This window comes from Erinaceus europaeus, chromosome 18, assembly GCF_950295315.1.
Source record: "Erinaceus europaeus chromosome 18, mEriEur2.1, whole genome shotgun sequence".
Lineage (NCBI taxonomy): Eukaryota > Metazoa > Chordata > Mammalia > Eulipotyphla > Erinaceidae > Erinaceus > Erinaceus europaeus.
In genome coordinates, this window is record NC_080179.1 from 24,849,845 (window position 1) to 24,867,926 (window position 18,082).

General features: G+C 37.6%; 1 protein-coding gene across 2 annotated transcripts in view; it reads left to right on the forward strand.

Moving 5' to 3' along the window:
* SCN7A (sodium voltage-gated channel alpha subunit 7) overlaps nt 1–7,602 on the forward strand; it is a 105,425-nt gene extending 97,823 nt beyond the window's left edge. For both annotated transcript variants that reach the window (XM_060177771.1, XM_060177770.1), the window contains one exon: nt 2,463–7,602. In XM_060177771.1, coding sequence (XP_060033754.1) covers nt 2,463–3,526 — 1,064 coding nt within the window. In that variant the 3' untranslated portion in view covers nt 3,527–7,602. The remainder of the gene's footprint in view (nt 1–2,462) is intronic.
* Nucleotides 7,603–18,082: the final 10,480 nt, after the last annotated feature.

The window sequence follows — 18,082 nt, forward strand, 5'->3', positions numbered from 1 at the left end:
TCTAAAATATAATATCTATTAAAGGAGGTGCAGTATATAACTTTATATTGCTAGGCACCATTCTTTGTAGACAGGAGAGGAAAAGGTGAACTATTACACTTCCAGAAAATTCACTCACTAATTTGGAAGCATTGCAACAGAATATTGATAGACAAACACAAGAAGCTAGAAGCAGAAACATATAAATGCAGGGCCAACAAGAGAGCTCATTTGTACAGTGAGTGTGCTGTGTCATGATCATGACCCAGGTTCCAGAGATTTCCCGCCAAAACAAGGGAAGTGTCACAGCTCTGATGGTTCTCTCCCTCTCTCTCTCTCTCTTTCTCTACCTCAACCTGAACCTCAAAATTTAGCCTGTCCTAATGAAACACTTGTGGTGACAACAACAATACCCCACCACCAACAACTACAACAAAAAGAGTAGGAGACGAAGAGAGGGGTGATAGGGGGAATATAGAAAAGTATGGAACTAAAGAGCCCTATGAGTTAAGTGAGAGCTGGACTTGGAAGTCAAGCAAATTCCAAAGAGAAAGCTGTTTGAATCTGATATCTCAAATGGTTAGGTATCCAGAGCCCAACATGTGGTCATGAATATATATGATCTAAGTAAAAATATAAAAATAATTCTGATTAGGAAATCCAAATATAGAGAAATTATATTTTGAATGGGTTGTTGATAGTAGGTAGCAGGCTGCAGTAGACTAGAAGAAACCAACTATTCAAAAGTCTTCAGTAAATATTAATGAAGAGAAATGAATCAACCCTAGAGCCAAGAAATCTTAGATGGTAAATTACAGTTGAATACCACATGATTCACATGTGGCAGAGCCACAGTGTTTTAGAATTTGTTTTGCTTTATAAAATCATGGGAGATCTGTACATCTAGAAATCACACTGCAAAGAAAAAAAATGTTCATTTGTTTTCTCTTTACCTGAGAAATATGGAGTGGGGGAACAGTGACAGGTCTGGAGATGAGTGTTTCAAGGATAATAGTGTCCTCAAGAAGGATTGAGATTTTAGTTAAAAGAGATGAAAATATTTAATGGGTATGTAGGGGAAAAAAACTACAATAAAATGGGGTTTGCTCCTGTTTAACAGTAGAATTTGAAAGACCAAAGTTTAGGTGAGAACATGCCAACATTGGTAGTGACCAACCTTAACGAATATGAAACACAATACCTATAGGCCCTCATTTAGAAGCTTAACGAGCTCTTCCTTCCTTTATTTTTTTTTAAATATATATATATATTTACTAGCTAGAGACAGACAGAAATTGAGAGGGGAGGGGGAAGCTAGAGAGACAGAGACATCTGCAGCAGTGCTTCACCACTCATGAAGCTTTCCCTCTGCAGGCAGGGACCAGGGGCTTGAATCTGTGTCCTTGTTCACCATAACATGAATGCTTAACCAGGTGGCCACTGACTGGCCCCAGAGCTTCTCCTTTCTTATTATCTTCTCAATTCAACTCTAAATGAATTATACTTTCTCCAGTGTTTTCAGGTGATATCCCTTGTGCTTTTCGCTTTCTTTTTTTCTCTTTCTTTGTTTCTTTTTTGATAATTATGGATTTATTTTGTTTTATAGTTTTATCTTCCTTCCACAGTTCCTTTCCACAGTCCACCCACCATGGCTAGGAAAAAAAAGTATGTTGCCGGCAGAGATTCATTATCTAGTTCAGATTTAAAACCCCTAAGAGTCTAAATGCTACTTATGAAATAAATTAGAATCTGTGAACAATGCTAGTTATTTCTATTATTATACCTAACAGCTAGATAACTACATTTTATCATAATGAGTTTTAAAGTCTGCCTCTGCACTCTTGATTATAAGGTCTTAAAGTACAAAAAATATGCCTCTCATAGTGTCATGACATCTTTATTAGGCATTCAATAAAGATTGGATTGAGGGAACAGGCAGTGGTGCACCTGATTAAGCACTAACATTACAGTGTGCAAGGACCCAGGTTCAATCAAGCCCCTGGTCCCCAGCTTCAGGGAGAAAGCTTCATGAGTGGTGAAGCATAGCTGCAGGTGTCTGTCTCTCTATCTCTCTCCTTCTTTTTCTCTCTGTATCCCTCCCCTCTTAATATATCTCTTTTTTCTATCCAGTAATACATAAATAAAAGATTGCACTGATCCAAATTCCGTGGTCCATTTGCAACCATAAAAATATGAGTATCCACCTCTGTTATGGATTCATGTCATCCGTGATTCTTTAAGTATTTGATGATGTTCTGAAGGTGATGATGCAAAGAATCATCTTCAGATCTTTAACAGATATTCTGAACATTGCCTCAATCAGTATTTGACTAATCCAAACTCTAAATATGCACTAACTTACACATAGAAATAATTAAGAAGGGGATCTTAATAGAAAAATGAAATGTGAACTATTTTCTATTTCTCTAAATTTTATTTTATTTCAATAGCATTATGCCTATCTTTTCTTTTCTCACACCAAGGACTGCTTATACCAGCGATGACCGGATTCTATCTTATACCTCCTGTTCTTGTGCAGCTAATACGTCTTTTTCGGATCTTCCATATCCTACGCCCTGGGAAAGGACCCCGGTTTCTACATAATCTGATACATCCTTTGGTGCTGTCTCTCCCAGCACTGTTGAATACCATTCTTCTTCTATTTCTGGTCATGTTTGTCTATGCCATTTTTGGGATGCATAATTTTGCTTATGTTAAAAAGGAATTTGGAATTAATGATGTATCCAACTTTGAAACTTTTGGTAGTAGTATGCTCTGTCTTTTCCAGGTTACAATATTTGCTGGTTGGGATGGGATGCTTCTTGCAATTTTCTACAGTAAACCTGACTGTGACCCTGAAAAAATTAATCCTGGGACTCAGGTTAGGGGAGACTGTGGTGACCCCGTTGTTGGAATTATTTATTTTGTCAGTTACATCTTCATATCATGGATCATCATTGTAAACATGTACATCATTATTGTTATGGAGTACTTGTATCTTGACTTTAAAAAAAAAACCAAGTCACTAAGTGAAGATGACTTTAGGAGGTTTTTTCAGGTCTGGAAGAGATTCGACCCTGATAGAACACAGTATATAGACTCTAGCAAGCTTTCAGACTTCGCAGCTGCTCTTGACCCTCCTCTTTCCATAGAAAAACCAAACAAGGGCCAGTTGGTTGCCATGGATCTTCCCATGGCTGTAGGGGACAGAATTCATTGCCTTGACATTTTACTTGCTTTCACAAAGAGAGTCATGGGTAAAGATGGGGAAGTAGAGAAAGTTCTTTCAGAGATAGAATCAGGATTTATGTCAACCAACCCTTTTAAGATCACATATGAGCCTATTACAACTACTCTGAAGAGAAAACAAGAGGCAGTCTCAGCAACCATCATTCAGCGTGCTTATAAAAGTTACCGTTTGAGGCAAAATGATAAAAACACATCAGATATTTGTATGATAGATGCTGATAGGGGGGTTCAAACTACCAAAGAAGATTCCTATTTTGATAAGGTTGAGGAAAATGCAACTATTCAGAGTCAGATCTAATAGCATTAACTGCCTCTCCCCTTCTTCACATATTCCCAAATCTTAAATGTTTAAATAAAAAACAACCCCAAAAATGAGAGACAGTAAAGATTCCACTTAATAATCCACTGTTTACAATGCATGGAGGTTAGAAGTCCCCATGCTAAATTTGCTTCTTACCTTTATACATTCAACCTGAACAATTCCTTAATATCTCTACAGAAGAATCTGAGGGAGTTAAACTTGCTCACATATTGCTTGCTATTTCTCCGTGGCTAATAAGACTTGTTTCATTTCTGAAGGATGGGAGAGGTTCAAATGGAGATGTAAGAATAGAGGACCTCCTTGTGTATATGTTCTATCTTCTTTAACTTGATGGATTCAAATTACTACTAATAGGAATTAGTTAAAAAGAGCACATATTTTCTTAATGTGGGATGATGGCAAAATATAATGCAGTGCTACAAATCATTAAATCATAAACTTGCCAATAGAGATGCCAATTGGGTGAAGAGAATGGGACATTCCTTAAAAGTGCTTTTGAGTTCAACTATAGAGACTCGGGCTCATTCAAAGCAAGTTTGAAAGACTGAATATTATTTTTGGATTTGTTTATTATTGTTTTTTTTTTTTACTCTGGGAACTCATGTTGTTTCACTGTTCTTGGATTCCTGGTTTCTCATCTCTTTGGCTTGTGTCATACAAGCATCAGCTGTGTAGCAAGATGAGTTTATAGGATAAGAAACATGAAAGGAACCCCAGTTAAGGTCTATATTTTCCTCTATTTTCTTATGTACACTTTTTAAAAAGTATATATTTACTAAAATTACATGATACAAAATATGTCTATAGACTCAAGTTTTTACTTCATCATAAAGTTGGTGTGTTTTTAATTAGTTATCCAGAATGTAACGTTGAGTATATAAATTCTGACAAATGCATGCCATAATATGATTTAGAAAAGTCAAGGGCTATCATTGTATTGAGGGATTGTCAGTGTTTCGAACCTTATTTGGGAAATTGGACACTTTGAAGTATTTTTCATTATACCTTATGGTTTTTATCATTTAAAGAAAAATGATCAGTAGAACTGAATTGGGAGATAAAAGTGTAAGTTTATTGGTGGTGAAGTTTTATAAGATTAGTACATGCGAGTTACCATGTCACCTATTTTTTCAAGCTTTTTTCAAATCTCATATACAATTCTGTGAAATTTTTATGCTGGAAAAGCTCTAAAATACTAAACATTAGTTTTCACCATTGAAATTATTTTAAAATATAAATAAAGTAGTTGGATATTTACTTATTCAAAATGCAGTTATACCCATGTAGTTTGGAATTCTAACTTCTATTCTACTTGTATACAGACTGATTTTATTGTGCCTACAAAGTCCTAAGGATTCAAAAAGAAAATATGTATGCCATTGGTATATATCACAAGCTTTACATATGCTGTATGACATTTAATATTAATTAAATATCAGTAATTGCATTTTATTATGAATGCATGCTCTTGAGCCTTAATTATTATAATCTGACAATTTCTGTTCCTCAGAAATTTATTGACCTGACCAAGATGCCTTTGGGGGATTCCCTAAGCAAACGTAATTTCAGGGTTTTGATTCTTTCTAGAAGTATTCCTTTCTCCTCTTGCTCTCCATTATATGGTGAGAACCAGGGAGGAATCAGTATTAATGTGGTGAAATGATTGGTTGGTGCTTTACCTAAGCTTCTAAGTTTTCTATCTCTTCAAAATGATTTAATGTAGAAACTGCTTTAGATCTTGAACTGATTAATTGCTTGATTCTGAAAATTCCATCACTGCATTTTGGTTGAAAATTTATAGCTTTAATTAGTAACAATTTGTCACTACCTGACAAAAACTGTGTAGAGTTATTTTTAACAAAATCTTATATATATATTAAACCTTTTAGATATCATATAAAGTAATAAATACATCCTGCTAACTATAACAAGTGTTTTCATTTCTAATTTTTACTAGACTGGTGACTCTGTAAAATAAGAATTTTTTAATTTAAGATTTACATTAAAGACCTTTTAAGATTTCAAATAAAAAAACAAAGATAAAAACATGACTAATTCTATAGGAGTCACTTAATTTTGTAAAATAAGTCTTAGCAAACCTACCAGATTTCCCTAAGCATTGAAAAAGTGTTCAGAGAACCCCTAAAACTCAGAATCAGAAACTACCTTCATCTTTCAGAAAACATATATCTACATAACTTTAAAATCACATGTTAGCTAATGGAAAATTCTTTCAACTCCAATCCAACAGTCATTCAGCTTTTACAAAATCCTCATTTCTGGATTCTACTCTAGGTTGCCTGAAAGTAACATCCCCTCTAATAGATTCTTCTCTCCACCCTCACTGGTCACTTCTATCAGGAACATCACCATAACCCTCTTGCGGGCCCCTCCAAGACTTTGCCCTCACTGTAGAGCAGCAATGGTAGGGACTACCCCACTCTCTGAAAAGAGTCTGGGACAGACTAATCTACTATTCAAGAACAATTGAGTGCAGCCTAAAGCATGCCTAGCTGTAACCAAGGACTGCGAGCTCAGACTGACAGGGATGCGGAGTTTACACAGGCTCTTGTGCTAAATAGAAATAGATACTGGCCCTAGGTCAGGTCGATGGGGCTTACAGTTAATAGTTATATATACTTTCCTCATATTTGGAGGCTTTCTAGCCCTAATCACAACTCTTGACATCTTCCTAGACAAGGTCAGGAAAAAATTACTGAAGTCATGGGCCCCTTGGAATATACCTAAAATAGTTTTCCTAGTTCTCCTTGCCACACAAACAGCCCTAATTCTACCTGCTCTATTCCTATTTTGGGGTTCCTGCTTATTAAACAATTTGTTCTGCTATATATTATACTGCCTTTCAGCCACCAAGTTGTAGATGCTACTATGATGTCAGCCTGACTTCTCTGGGCAGAGGACCTCACCAGTGTGTCCCTAAGTCTCACCTCTCCAGACCCCTGCCCTACTAAGGAATGACAGAAACAAGCTGGGGGTATGGGTCAACCTATAAACACCCATGTCCAGTGGAGAAGCAATTACAGAAGCCAGACCTCCCACCTTCTGCTCTCCATAAATAATTTTGGTTCATACTCCCAGAGGGATAAAGAATAGGAAAGCTTCCAATGGAGGAGATGGGGCATGGAACTTTGGTGACGGGGATTGTATTGAATTGTACCTCTGTTATCTTATAATCATGTTAATCATTTTTAAATCACTAGTAAAAGATAAAAATAAATATAAAATACAGGAAAAAAAGAGAAGAAAAACAATACCTTCAAACAGTTCAGACGTGGTCCGGGAGGTGGCACAGTGGATAAAGCACTGGATTCTCAAACAGTTCAGAAGCCCCATTCATTCAAAATGCTGTCACTGTTCTTTGCTCCCTCCCTTCTTCCCTTTCACAAAAATCAATTGAAGAAATAAGCACCTCGATTGAGATATAAATAAGATTGGCTTTTACCCTTAAAAAGGTATTGAACCCCGGCTCCCCACCTGCAGGGGAGTCGTTTCACAGGCAGTGAAGCAAGTCTGCAGGTAGACTTTCTCTCCCCCTCTCTGTCTTCTCCTCCTCTCTCCATTTCTCTGTGTCCTATCCAACAACGGCAACAAGAATAACTATAACAATAAAACAACAAGGGCAACAAAAGGGAATTAATTAATATTTTTAAAAGTACTGAAGCCATTATGTGTATCTATGCAAGGATTCCCCTACTAGAGCCCCAGATGATGATGTAGTGGCCTGGTAGTGACTACAGGGGCCATCCAGAAGGATGAATATGGGATGATCTCACTCATAGGCAAAAGTTGAAAAACAAGATCAGAAGGTAAAACACTAAGCAAAACTTGGACTGGAGTTGGTGTATTGGGGGTGGGTGGGAGGGAGGGTTCAGGTCCTGGAACATGATGACAGAGGATGACCTAGTGGGGGTTGTATTGTTGAGTGGAAAACTGGAAAAAATGTTATGCATGTATTATATTTTACTGTTGACTGTAAGCCATTAATCCCCCAATAAAGAAATTAAAAAATAAAGATAAAAAAATCAAAGGGCCATCCATCTATCTTTTGTAGTCCTTATCTGACACAGCTGGATTTAAAGTGATTGAGGGAGGTAAAATAGGGAGTAGGAGAGAAGCATATCTAGGTCTAAGTAGAAAATATTTGATTAAGTACTTTATGGTGTCTTTTTAAGGTCTTCCTATTTGCTTGCTGCACTTACTGAGTCTAAGTCTACTCAGTGCAGATTATTGCACACTTTAAGGTATATATTTCCCCTAAATTATGGATACGTGTACCCTATCCCTTAGGCCCTGGTCTATATCTAGGTTCTATTACTTTGTTAGATAGAAGTTCGCTACCCACTTGATCAGGAGAAGATGGATGTCTTAGTTTAAGGATAGAGAAAAAGAACTCACATTTTCTACATAATTCAGTGCTATTATACTGGTTCACAAGATGTATTCCTTAGGTCAGTAGCATCAGAATCTCCTGGAATGTCTCAGAAATTCAAACTTGAAGACCTAACTGCATAGTAACAAACTATAATGAAGGGGCCCAGCCCTCTGCGCTTCAATAAGTCCTCCAATTTATAAAGTTTTTAAAAAATTATGTAAATCTGCATTACCAATATGGTAATCACTAGCTACAAAGTATATCAATTTAAATTGAATTGAATTAGTAAAGCACATAAAGATTCTGTTTCTAACCCCTACTGGCCATATTTCAAATATATATATATATATATATATATATTCAATAAATATACATTCCTAGTACTTTTTTAATATATCTAGCATCTCAGAAGGTTATGAGGTGACACTGGTCTAAAATAAGTTAACTTTATCAGTATTTAATGTATTTGTGATGGTAAATTGTCTGCTTCAGCATATGTTTTATTTGCCTCGTCAATACAAGTTTCCACCTTTCTCCTCACTTTATACTTTCAGAGAATTCATCACAGAGGTTGCTACAGTATAATTTATTTTCCTCTAGCTTCCACTTGTGTTTGATCAGTAAGAAGCACCAAAATAAGTGCTAAGATTACTTACTGAGCTTTGTTTCCACTCTCTACCCATGACCAAAAAAACAAAAAATCATACTGGTCATCTCCATCAGGAACATCATAAACTCTCTTGTGGGCCTCTACAGAATCTTGCCGTCAATGTAGAACAACAATGGTAGAAAATCTCTCAAGGAAGGTTGGGTCAACATACTCTGTAGTTCAAGGAAGACTTGTCCTGAAATGAATGCAGTCTAGAATGTTCATAGTTATGACCATGGAATGTGAGCTCAGACCTACAAGGATGCAGAGGTTGCATAGGCCCCTGTGCTAAATACAAATAGATATGGGCCCTAAGTCAGGTCAAAGGGGTTTACAGTTAACAGTATTTATATACTTTTTTAAAACAGTATTTATATACTTTTTTCATACATGGGAGCTACTCTGTACCCTGATCCAGCTTTCTAGTTCTATTCCCAACTCTGACACATTCTCCCTAGACAATACTTTTAGCCCACCTGCATGTTAGCTGTGGGGCTCAGGCAAAAATTAGTAAAATCTTGGGCTTCTTGGAATATACCTAACATAAACTTCCTAGCTTCTTCCAACAGAAGACTCAAAATATCATCTGATATAGTCTTACCTTACGTTCCTGCTTACTAAACTATTTATTCTGCTTTAGATCTTAATGCTTTTCAGCTACCAAGTTGTAAATGTTACCATCAGGCCAACCTGACTTCCCTGGGCAGATATAACATCACCAGTAAGTCCTAGAACCCCACCTCCCCAGAGCCGTACCCCACTAGGGAAAGCTAAGAAGAGACTGAGGGTATGGCTCGTCCTCTCAATGCCCATTTCCAGCGGAGAAGCAATCGCAAAAGCCAGACCTCCCACTTTCTGCACCTCATAAAGATCTTTGGTGTGATGGTATATAATTTTCTTGAGTTTAGAAAATAGAAAGTAGTTCTCTCATTAAATGTGTTGCAATATCATGTTCTCCTGAATAACTGTTATGACTAGAACAGTAGAGAAATCACACATTAATATAATAGACTAACAAATTTGAGTCTTTTTGAATCATATTAACATATTGGCTTTCAATATTTACTTTGGACAAATCTCTCCCAGATTGCTAAGCAACTCAGTAATACTTTAGTTTTGGTTTAGAAAAATATTTTTGGGAGCCGGTTGCCGGTAGCACAGCAGGTTAAGCGTACATGGCGCGTAGTGCAAGGACCAGTGTAATAATCCCAGCTCAAGCCCCAGGCTCCCCACCTGCAAGGGGGTCACTTCATGGGCAGTGAAGCAAGTCTGTGGGTGTCTATCTTTCTCTCACCCTCTGTGTCTTCCCCTCTTCTCTCGACTTCTCTCTGTCCTATCCAACAACAACGGCAGCAATGACAACAATAACAATAACAAGGGCAACAAAAATGAGAAAAAATGGCCACCAGGAGCCATAGATTCTTAGTGCAGGCTATGAGCCCTAGCAATAACCCTGGAGGCAAAAAAAAAAAAAAAAGAAAAATACTTGTTCCTTTATCTGACAGAGGCCTCTTTAGAAAAAAAATACTTTATCCGAAAATATTTTTTGGATAGAGACAGCCAGAAATCAAGAGAGAAGGGTCAGATAGAGAGGAATGAAAGTTCTTTGTATCATGGGAAAGCACTGACCTTTTTTTTTTTTTTAGAAGCAAATCTTTGTAATAGTAACACTGGTCTGATTAAAAGAGCTATACTGATTTATTTTTCATTAACATCATAGAACATGCCTAGGAATCAACTTTTAGATGTCTGATTTTCTATTAAACTTTAAATTATTAAATTTATTGTTATGTACTCACATTGCTCTCTGCATAAAAAATCACCACAGGGGGTCGGGCGGTGGCGCAGTGGGTTAAGCGCATGTGGCGCAAAGCACAAGGATCAGAATAAGGATCCCGGTTTGAACCCCAGCTCCCCACCTGCAGGGGAGTCGCTTCACAGGCGGTGAAGCAGGTCTGCTGGTGTCTGTCTTTCTCTCCCCCTCTCTGTCATTCCCTCCTCTCTCCATTTCTCTCTGTCCTATCCAACAACCAATAACATCAACAATGGTAATAAGAATAACCACAACGAGGCTACAACAACAAGGGCAACAAAAAAGGGGGAAAAAATGGCCTCCAGGAGCGGTGGATTCATGGTGCAGGCACCGAGCCCAGCAATAACCCTGGAGAGGAAAAAAAAAAAAAAAAAGAAATCACCACAACCTTCTAGCGCACATAAGATTGTGCACATAAGATTGCTTTTGCACACAACCCAAGCAAAAAATAGTAAGGGTCCACCAGGGATCTCTATTACTGCTGCATTTGATGCACACAGGAAAAAAAAAAAAAGAACCTCATGAATAATGCACACATATAAACAGGTGGTCATCTCTTCACTTAATGCTTTTCCCAAACACACTCTAAGGGAAGAAATTGAATACCTTCATTAGCAATTGATCTGTACAGGAAGAATGTGAGATTAAAAGCCTCCCAAGAAATCGATTGCATGTACATTAGTCTACACTGACTTGCATTATTTCTATAGAAAACCCGTATAAATTGTAGTAAATTGTAGCAGTAACCAGAATTGTACTGTTAAGCAGAAATACAAACCATTTTAAAGCCACACATATAAAAATAAACAATTCTCCCCCTGTATAAAACATAGAGCAGTTTTCCATGAGGCTATGTTATACTTTCAGTAAGTGCTTGAAAGGCAGTGTAAAGTGCTGATGTGCTACAGATGGAATTGCCTGTAGGAAAGAAATCCGTTCTCCATCTTCTTAACATTAATGACAAGAGATGTCAGGAGGCTCCCTGTACCTTCCTGGAATAGCCATTATCCAGTGTGGTCATGCTATCTTTTGATTACTTTAGATGAAAAAAATGATGGTAACTTTTCCCCTCAAATTACAGACTAAGTGTTAAACTCACAATGAACAGCTTTTGTGCATTTATCTCCAGTAGACAGAATGAAATGCACACAATGGTTTAAATTAACTTGCACTATGAGTGAGTAAAGTCCAAATGTCCCCTGTAGCTTCACTATATACAGCGGACTCAAGTCTCCTGCTTCTTTTACAACTGTCTTTTATACTAAGATTAAAAAGTAGTAGACTATCCTTTCTAGATCATAAATTTTTATTTGAGTAAGCATTTATATGCATTTGTTAGACAGCATTACAATATCTGCTTTGTTTTCTCTATTTTTTTGTGTAGGTGATTATTATGTTATCAATAAGATTTACATGGTCCAGGAGGTGGTGCAGTGGATAAAGCACTGAAGTCTCAAACATGAGGTCCTGAGTTCAATCCCTGGCAGCACATGTACCAGAGTGATGTCTGGTTCTTTCTCTCTCTCCTCTTATCTTTCTCATTAATAAATAAATAAAATCTTTTAAAAAGTAAGATTTACATAATATTTACTATATCTGATTTTGCCCCTCTGACATAATAGAGTCATTTGCCCATGTGCTGTGGAGATACTATGATGCAGACTGCATGTATAAAGTTTTTATTTATATAATCCTCTTCTGATTATATTATACCTGCTTATATTAGTGGTTTCTGGTATAATGCTTAAAAATTAAATGTGCAAATATAAAAAACAAATGAAATTCTGATCTGTCTTTAATGTGAGGTTCATTATTTGAGAATTAGAGGAAGGGATATTTATTTACGATTATTTCAAATTAAAGACAGGTTCTTCCATTTGCAAAAGATTTTCTGTTATGAAAACTGCCATCTCACTGTAGATAACTAGAAATATATAAAATGTAGCATACAATATTTATTCATGAAACAAGGATGGAGAATATTTGTTAAAAATCATTCAGTTTTCTCACGACAATATAACATAGGATAGCTCCAATTTCCTCTACATTTCTATGAACTCCAGATTTCCTTCCGTCTCAGAAATCCAGAGATATGGACTTGTGCTGGGAGGTCTTCGGAAATTACTATCAGGAATTACATCTAAACAGAAGTAAGGAAGCAAGGTTAGGAAGAACTTCAACTACAGAGCAATTCCAACAGCAGCCTCAGCCAACTCAAAGAAACTTCTAAGCCACATCTAAGAAAGGGAACTGGGTGTGTATATCCTTACATTAGTCAGGTATTATGTGTGGATTACCTTTAGTAAGACTTTTGAGTGAGACTGCTTCTTCCTTCAAATCCTTGACTATTCAGGATGCGAGGGTAACCTGACATCTGTCATCCAAATGACTGCTAGGGTTGATTCTGGTGATCTGGCTGACTAGACAGGTGTCCCCTTCCTCCCTCATTCCTGCTGTATATGTGTCCTTCCCAAAGTACTCAGGTTGAAGAGAATGACCTTCTCCAAATAGAGACTGAGCAGTCTTTGTGAAGAGCATATGTGTAGCTATATTCCTCTGCTAGAACCTCTAAACAAGCTCTCAAATGTAGCATACAATATTTATTCATGAAACAAGGATGGAGAATATTTGTTAAAAATCATTCAGTTTTCTCACGACAATATAACAATATTCAATCAATAGTTCTGTAAGTCCCACTGAAGCTTTAAAATAAGCATCTGCAAAATGACAGGGCTATCTGGCAGGGGTCTATTGGGTTGAAAGTAACAGTCAGTGCTCTGCTGGTAGTTAATATGCTAAAACTTGAACATGGGAAATAAAAAAAAATAAGAAAAATGAGTGGTTTACATCATTGCCATGCACTTTCTCTTTTAAAATGAGGAAGAATAATTTAAAATCAACCTACTTGTAAGGCTGTCAAGATCCAAGAGGCAGTTAGGTGTTGACTAACTGTGGAGTGCACATGTTACAATGCACTGGGGCCAGACTTCAAGTCCTTGGCAAGCCCCCAAATGAAGGGGGTAAGCTGCAGGAGTGGTGGAGCAGTTTTGCAAATGCTTCTCCTACTCTCTATTTCTCTGTCTGTCACTTCTATTGTTATCAGATTCTCAAGCAGAGAGACAGGACACACCAAGGCTTTAATGCAGAAAGCAGTGTTTATTAAGCTGACAGTACCCAACTGGACTCCTGTCTAAAAAACAGGACCCTGAGTGCAGTGATGCCCTTGTTGTTTTTTTTACTGTTGTTATTGTTGTTTTGTTGACCTTAATACAGTTATCAACTTTCTCATAGTAACTTATAGCAACAAACATAACAGGTTACTATTTATTTTTCTGTCTACATGAAGCATACTTTATTTTGCTTATCAAACCCTTCTATCAGGAGGGATAGAGGATTCACTGGTAGTTTTCAAAGGTCAAGTTGATTACTTTTAGCATAAATTCCTGTCTTTGCTGAAGGGAGGGGGAAGATTGTCTCCTGTTGCATTCTGGGGGAAAGTATCTCCTGTTGTATTCTTCTTATTCAACTTGAGAGGTTAGCCCTTAATTTCTTTTGAGAAGTTAACCCTTGCTTACCTCACTAACAAAAGAAGAAGAAGGAGGAGAAGAAAAAGAAATGAAAGAAGGAAGGAAGGAAGGAAGGAAGGAAGGAAGGAAGGAAAGAATGAAGGAAGGAAAGAATGAAGGAAGGAAAGAAAGAAGGAAAGAAGGAAGGAAGGAAAGAAAGAAGGAAGGAAGGAAGGAAGGAAGGAAGGAAGGAAGGAAGGAAAGAAGGGCCTTGGGAATGGTGGAATTGTGCAGGCATCAAACCCAAGTGATAACCCCAGTGGTGGTAAAAAGTCAGCTTAGTGATAACTGAAACAACAACAAAAGAGGCTCAGCAGTTTATATGAAAGTGCTTAATTTTCTTGTGGAATGGGGTGTTGAGCAGTGGTACACTTGGGCTAAGCACACATAATGCAAAACACAAAGAACTATGCAAAGGTCCTGGTTCCAGCTCCTGGTTCCCGACCTGCAGGAAGGTCACCTCACAAGCAGTGGAGGAGGTCTGTAGGTGTCTATCCTTCTTCTTTTATCTCCCTCTCTACTCCCCTCTCCTCTCAATTTCTCTGTCCTATTCAATAAAATGGAAGGAAAAAAAAAAAAAGGCCACCAGGAGCAGTGGATTCATAGTGCAGGCACTGAGTCCCAGTGATAACCCTGGAGGCCAAAAAAAAAAAAAAAAATTGTGTGTGGCACTGGGCAGGCAATCCACACTTGACTTCAATTCTACCATTTGTCTGTCATTTGTTGTCTATTTTTATCAACATGTGTTGATAAAAAATAATCCCATCAAGTTATAATATATCCATTTAGAAATTGCTATTCTCTCCATGTAAAATAAAAATAGTGTTGATATTTAGAGAAAATTTCTCTAAATATGAACACCATTTTTATTTTGGCTAGGGAGAACAGAGACAGCATCATGGTTATGCAAAAATGACTTTCAGGTCTGAAACTCCAAGGTCCTAGATTCATTAGATCTTTGGTATTGCTGGAAGCCAGTGATGAGCAGTACTAAAAAAAAAAAAAGTCTAAGGGGAAGGTAGCAAAAAGACTCATGCCTGAGGCTCCAATATCCCAGGTTCAGTTCCCTGCATCGCTATAAGCCAGAGCTAAGTAGTGTTCTGGGAATATATATATATATTTCTAGAATAGTAAGGACTCTAACTAATGCTGTCTTTACAGTCTGTATTGTAAAAAATAATAAGGACAGGAGTCGGGTCAAGTGCAGGTGGCGCGAAGCGCAAGAGCCAGTTTAAGGATCCTGGTTGGAGCCCCCAGCTCCCCACCGACAGGGGAGTCCCATCACAAGCAGTGAAGCAAGTCTGCAGGTGTCTATCTTTCTCTCCCCCTCTCTGTCTTCCCCTCCTCTCTCCATTTCTCTTTGTTCTATCTAACAATGACAACATCAGTAACAACAACAATAATAACTACAACAACAATAAAAAACAAGGGCAACAAAAAAGAAAAGAAAGAAATATTTAAAAAACTAGTAAAGACCACCATAAGGTGCTTCCTCCACCTGCTTTTATCTTACTTTAGAAAAAATGTTCTCTCCTAAAAAGAATCATAGATGAAAGAAGGTAGGCAAAGGGAAAGGACGAATTAGCAGCAGTACTCAAGTTAGATATGTGCATATGTGTCTATTGAAAATTATGTAAAGTTCTGTCACACTTGAAAGTAATCTACTTTCAAGATGGATTCAAGCCTTAGAAGACACTCAGGGCCGGAGAGATGGCTGGGTAGAGTGTGTTCCTTCCTCTATGTATGACCATGACATTAGTGATATTCCAGTGCTGTGGTATCTTTCCTTCTTGTGTCAGTCTCTCTCTTCTTCTCCTTCTCTCTCTCTCTCTCTTTCTCTCTCTCTTATTCTCTCTCTCTCTCAGCATGTGTCTCTACCTAATGAAAAAGTGGCCTAGAGAAGTGAAATAAAAAACAAGTCAAATATGAATATATATAAGCCTTAGGTAAGCTGGATGGGGTAAACAGTTAATGATATTCATATGCTTTCCTCAAGTTTGGGAACTACTCTGCCCTAATTCAGCTTTCTAGTCCTATTCTCAACTCTGACACCATCTTCCCAAACAATGTTTGTTTTTTTTTTAGTGTACCTACATGTTACCTATAAAACTCAAACAAAATGACTAGAATAGTAACATAATAAAGTAGACTTCCTTGCATGTCTCCACCCTGAGATCTTTATTATCATCTGTTCTATTCCTATTTTTCAGTTTCCGTTTTTTTTATTCAATTTTATCATTTTGTTATGTATTTTGCTGCTTTTCAGTCACCAAGTTGCAGATACTACTGTGATTTCATCCTGACTTTCCTGGGCAGACAACCTCACCAATGTGTTCTAGAACCTCACCTCTCCAGAGCTCTACCCCACTAGGGAAAAATAGAAACAAGCTGGGGGTATGGACCAACCTGCCAATGCCTATGCCAGACAGGAAAGCAATTACAGTATCTAGAAATCTCACCTTCTGCACCCCCAAAAGAATACTGGTCCATACCCCCAGAGGAGGAGGGCTAAGGGAATGTTAAGGGAAGATGACCAGAGGACTCTGAACTCTAATTTTATCAAGACCCCAAAACCTGGCGAGAGGAGAGAGAGAGAGAAAGAGAGAGAGAGAGAACATTTGGAAGTAGCAATAGGTGAAGATGAGGGTTAGAAAGGAAAAAAAGGCAGAACAATAGGAAAAATGGGCAAATATATCATATATCTATGTCATATATATATATACATATATATACATATATATGTATATTGTATCTGTGTGCTGGGAAATTGTGCAGATGCAGTCACATCTGCCATGTTGTCCCCTCAGGCTATTGCTAGTTCCTAGGAGAGTTGGGACATTCTCTGAGTGCCTGTTCCCGCCCCTCGCTCTCTTGCCTGCTTTGGTGTGGGCACCAACTCTGAGGTGCCCACGGGATTAAAGACTTGTGTTCCCTCTCCGCTCCAGATCTCCTCTCTCTCTCTCTCTTTCTCTCTCTCTCTCCCCTCTCCTCCACATCACAGCCTGACAACATCTGTGATCTTGAGAGAACTAATGCAGTTTCCAATTGAGGGAATGGGGACACAGAACTCTGATGGTGGGAATGGTGTGGAATTATACCACTGTTTCTCATAATTTTGTAAATCATTATTAAGTCACTAATGAGAAAAAGGAAAAGGGAGCTGTGTAGTGGAGCAGTGAGTTAAGTATACATGGCAATAAGCACAAAGACTGGCATAAGGATCCCAGTTGGAGCCCCTGGCTCCCCACCTGCAGGGAGTTCCTTTACAGGTGGTGAAGCAGGTCTGCAGGTGTCTATCTTTCTGTCCCTCTCTCTGTCTTCCCCTCCTCTCTCGATTTCTCTCTGTCCTATCCAACAACAATGACAGCAATAACAACAACAGCGATAAACAACAATGGCAACAAAAGGGGGAAAAAAGAAAACATAAGCTGTTTTGGGATTGCTTTGCAAAACATTCCCCTTCTTTTGAACAGTGGGTGGCAGTAGATGCAGCATTTATCAAAAATAGAGGAGGAGAAGGTTTTAAACTTCATGTATACACATAAGTAATACCTATAGCTTCTCCACTTTGTGCAGTTCATTGGAATTTATCTTGGATTATTTTTGAAGGAAGCAGTAACAATCAAGTACTGTAAAGGTAAATTTATATTTAAGTTTATGACTTACATTCAATGAAGTCTCATTTAATTATCCATTTTGCTATGTAACAAAAGGCATCAACTAGCCATTGTTGCAATAACTTCTAAAAGTAACCATCATAGAGAAAATATGATAGAAAATATGCACTACTCAACAACAATTCCTCAACCGACAGTATGCTTGAGATCAATGAGATTATCTGTTTACATTTGGCATCAAAAATCACATATACTTCCAAAAAGGTAAATTTGAAAGATTCAACAAGATACATGCTATAAATGATTTTAATGCAAATTTCCCATCTATGAAGAAAAAAGATGAAATTCACAGAGATTAGAAAAGATGACCAGTTAAAGACAATAATTGATACATTAGCAAATGTACTCTCTCTCTCTCTCTCTCTCTCTCTCTTTTTTTTTAGTCTTTATTCATTTATTAGAGACAGCCAGAAATGGAAAGGGGAAAGGGATGA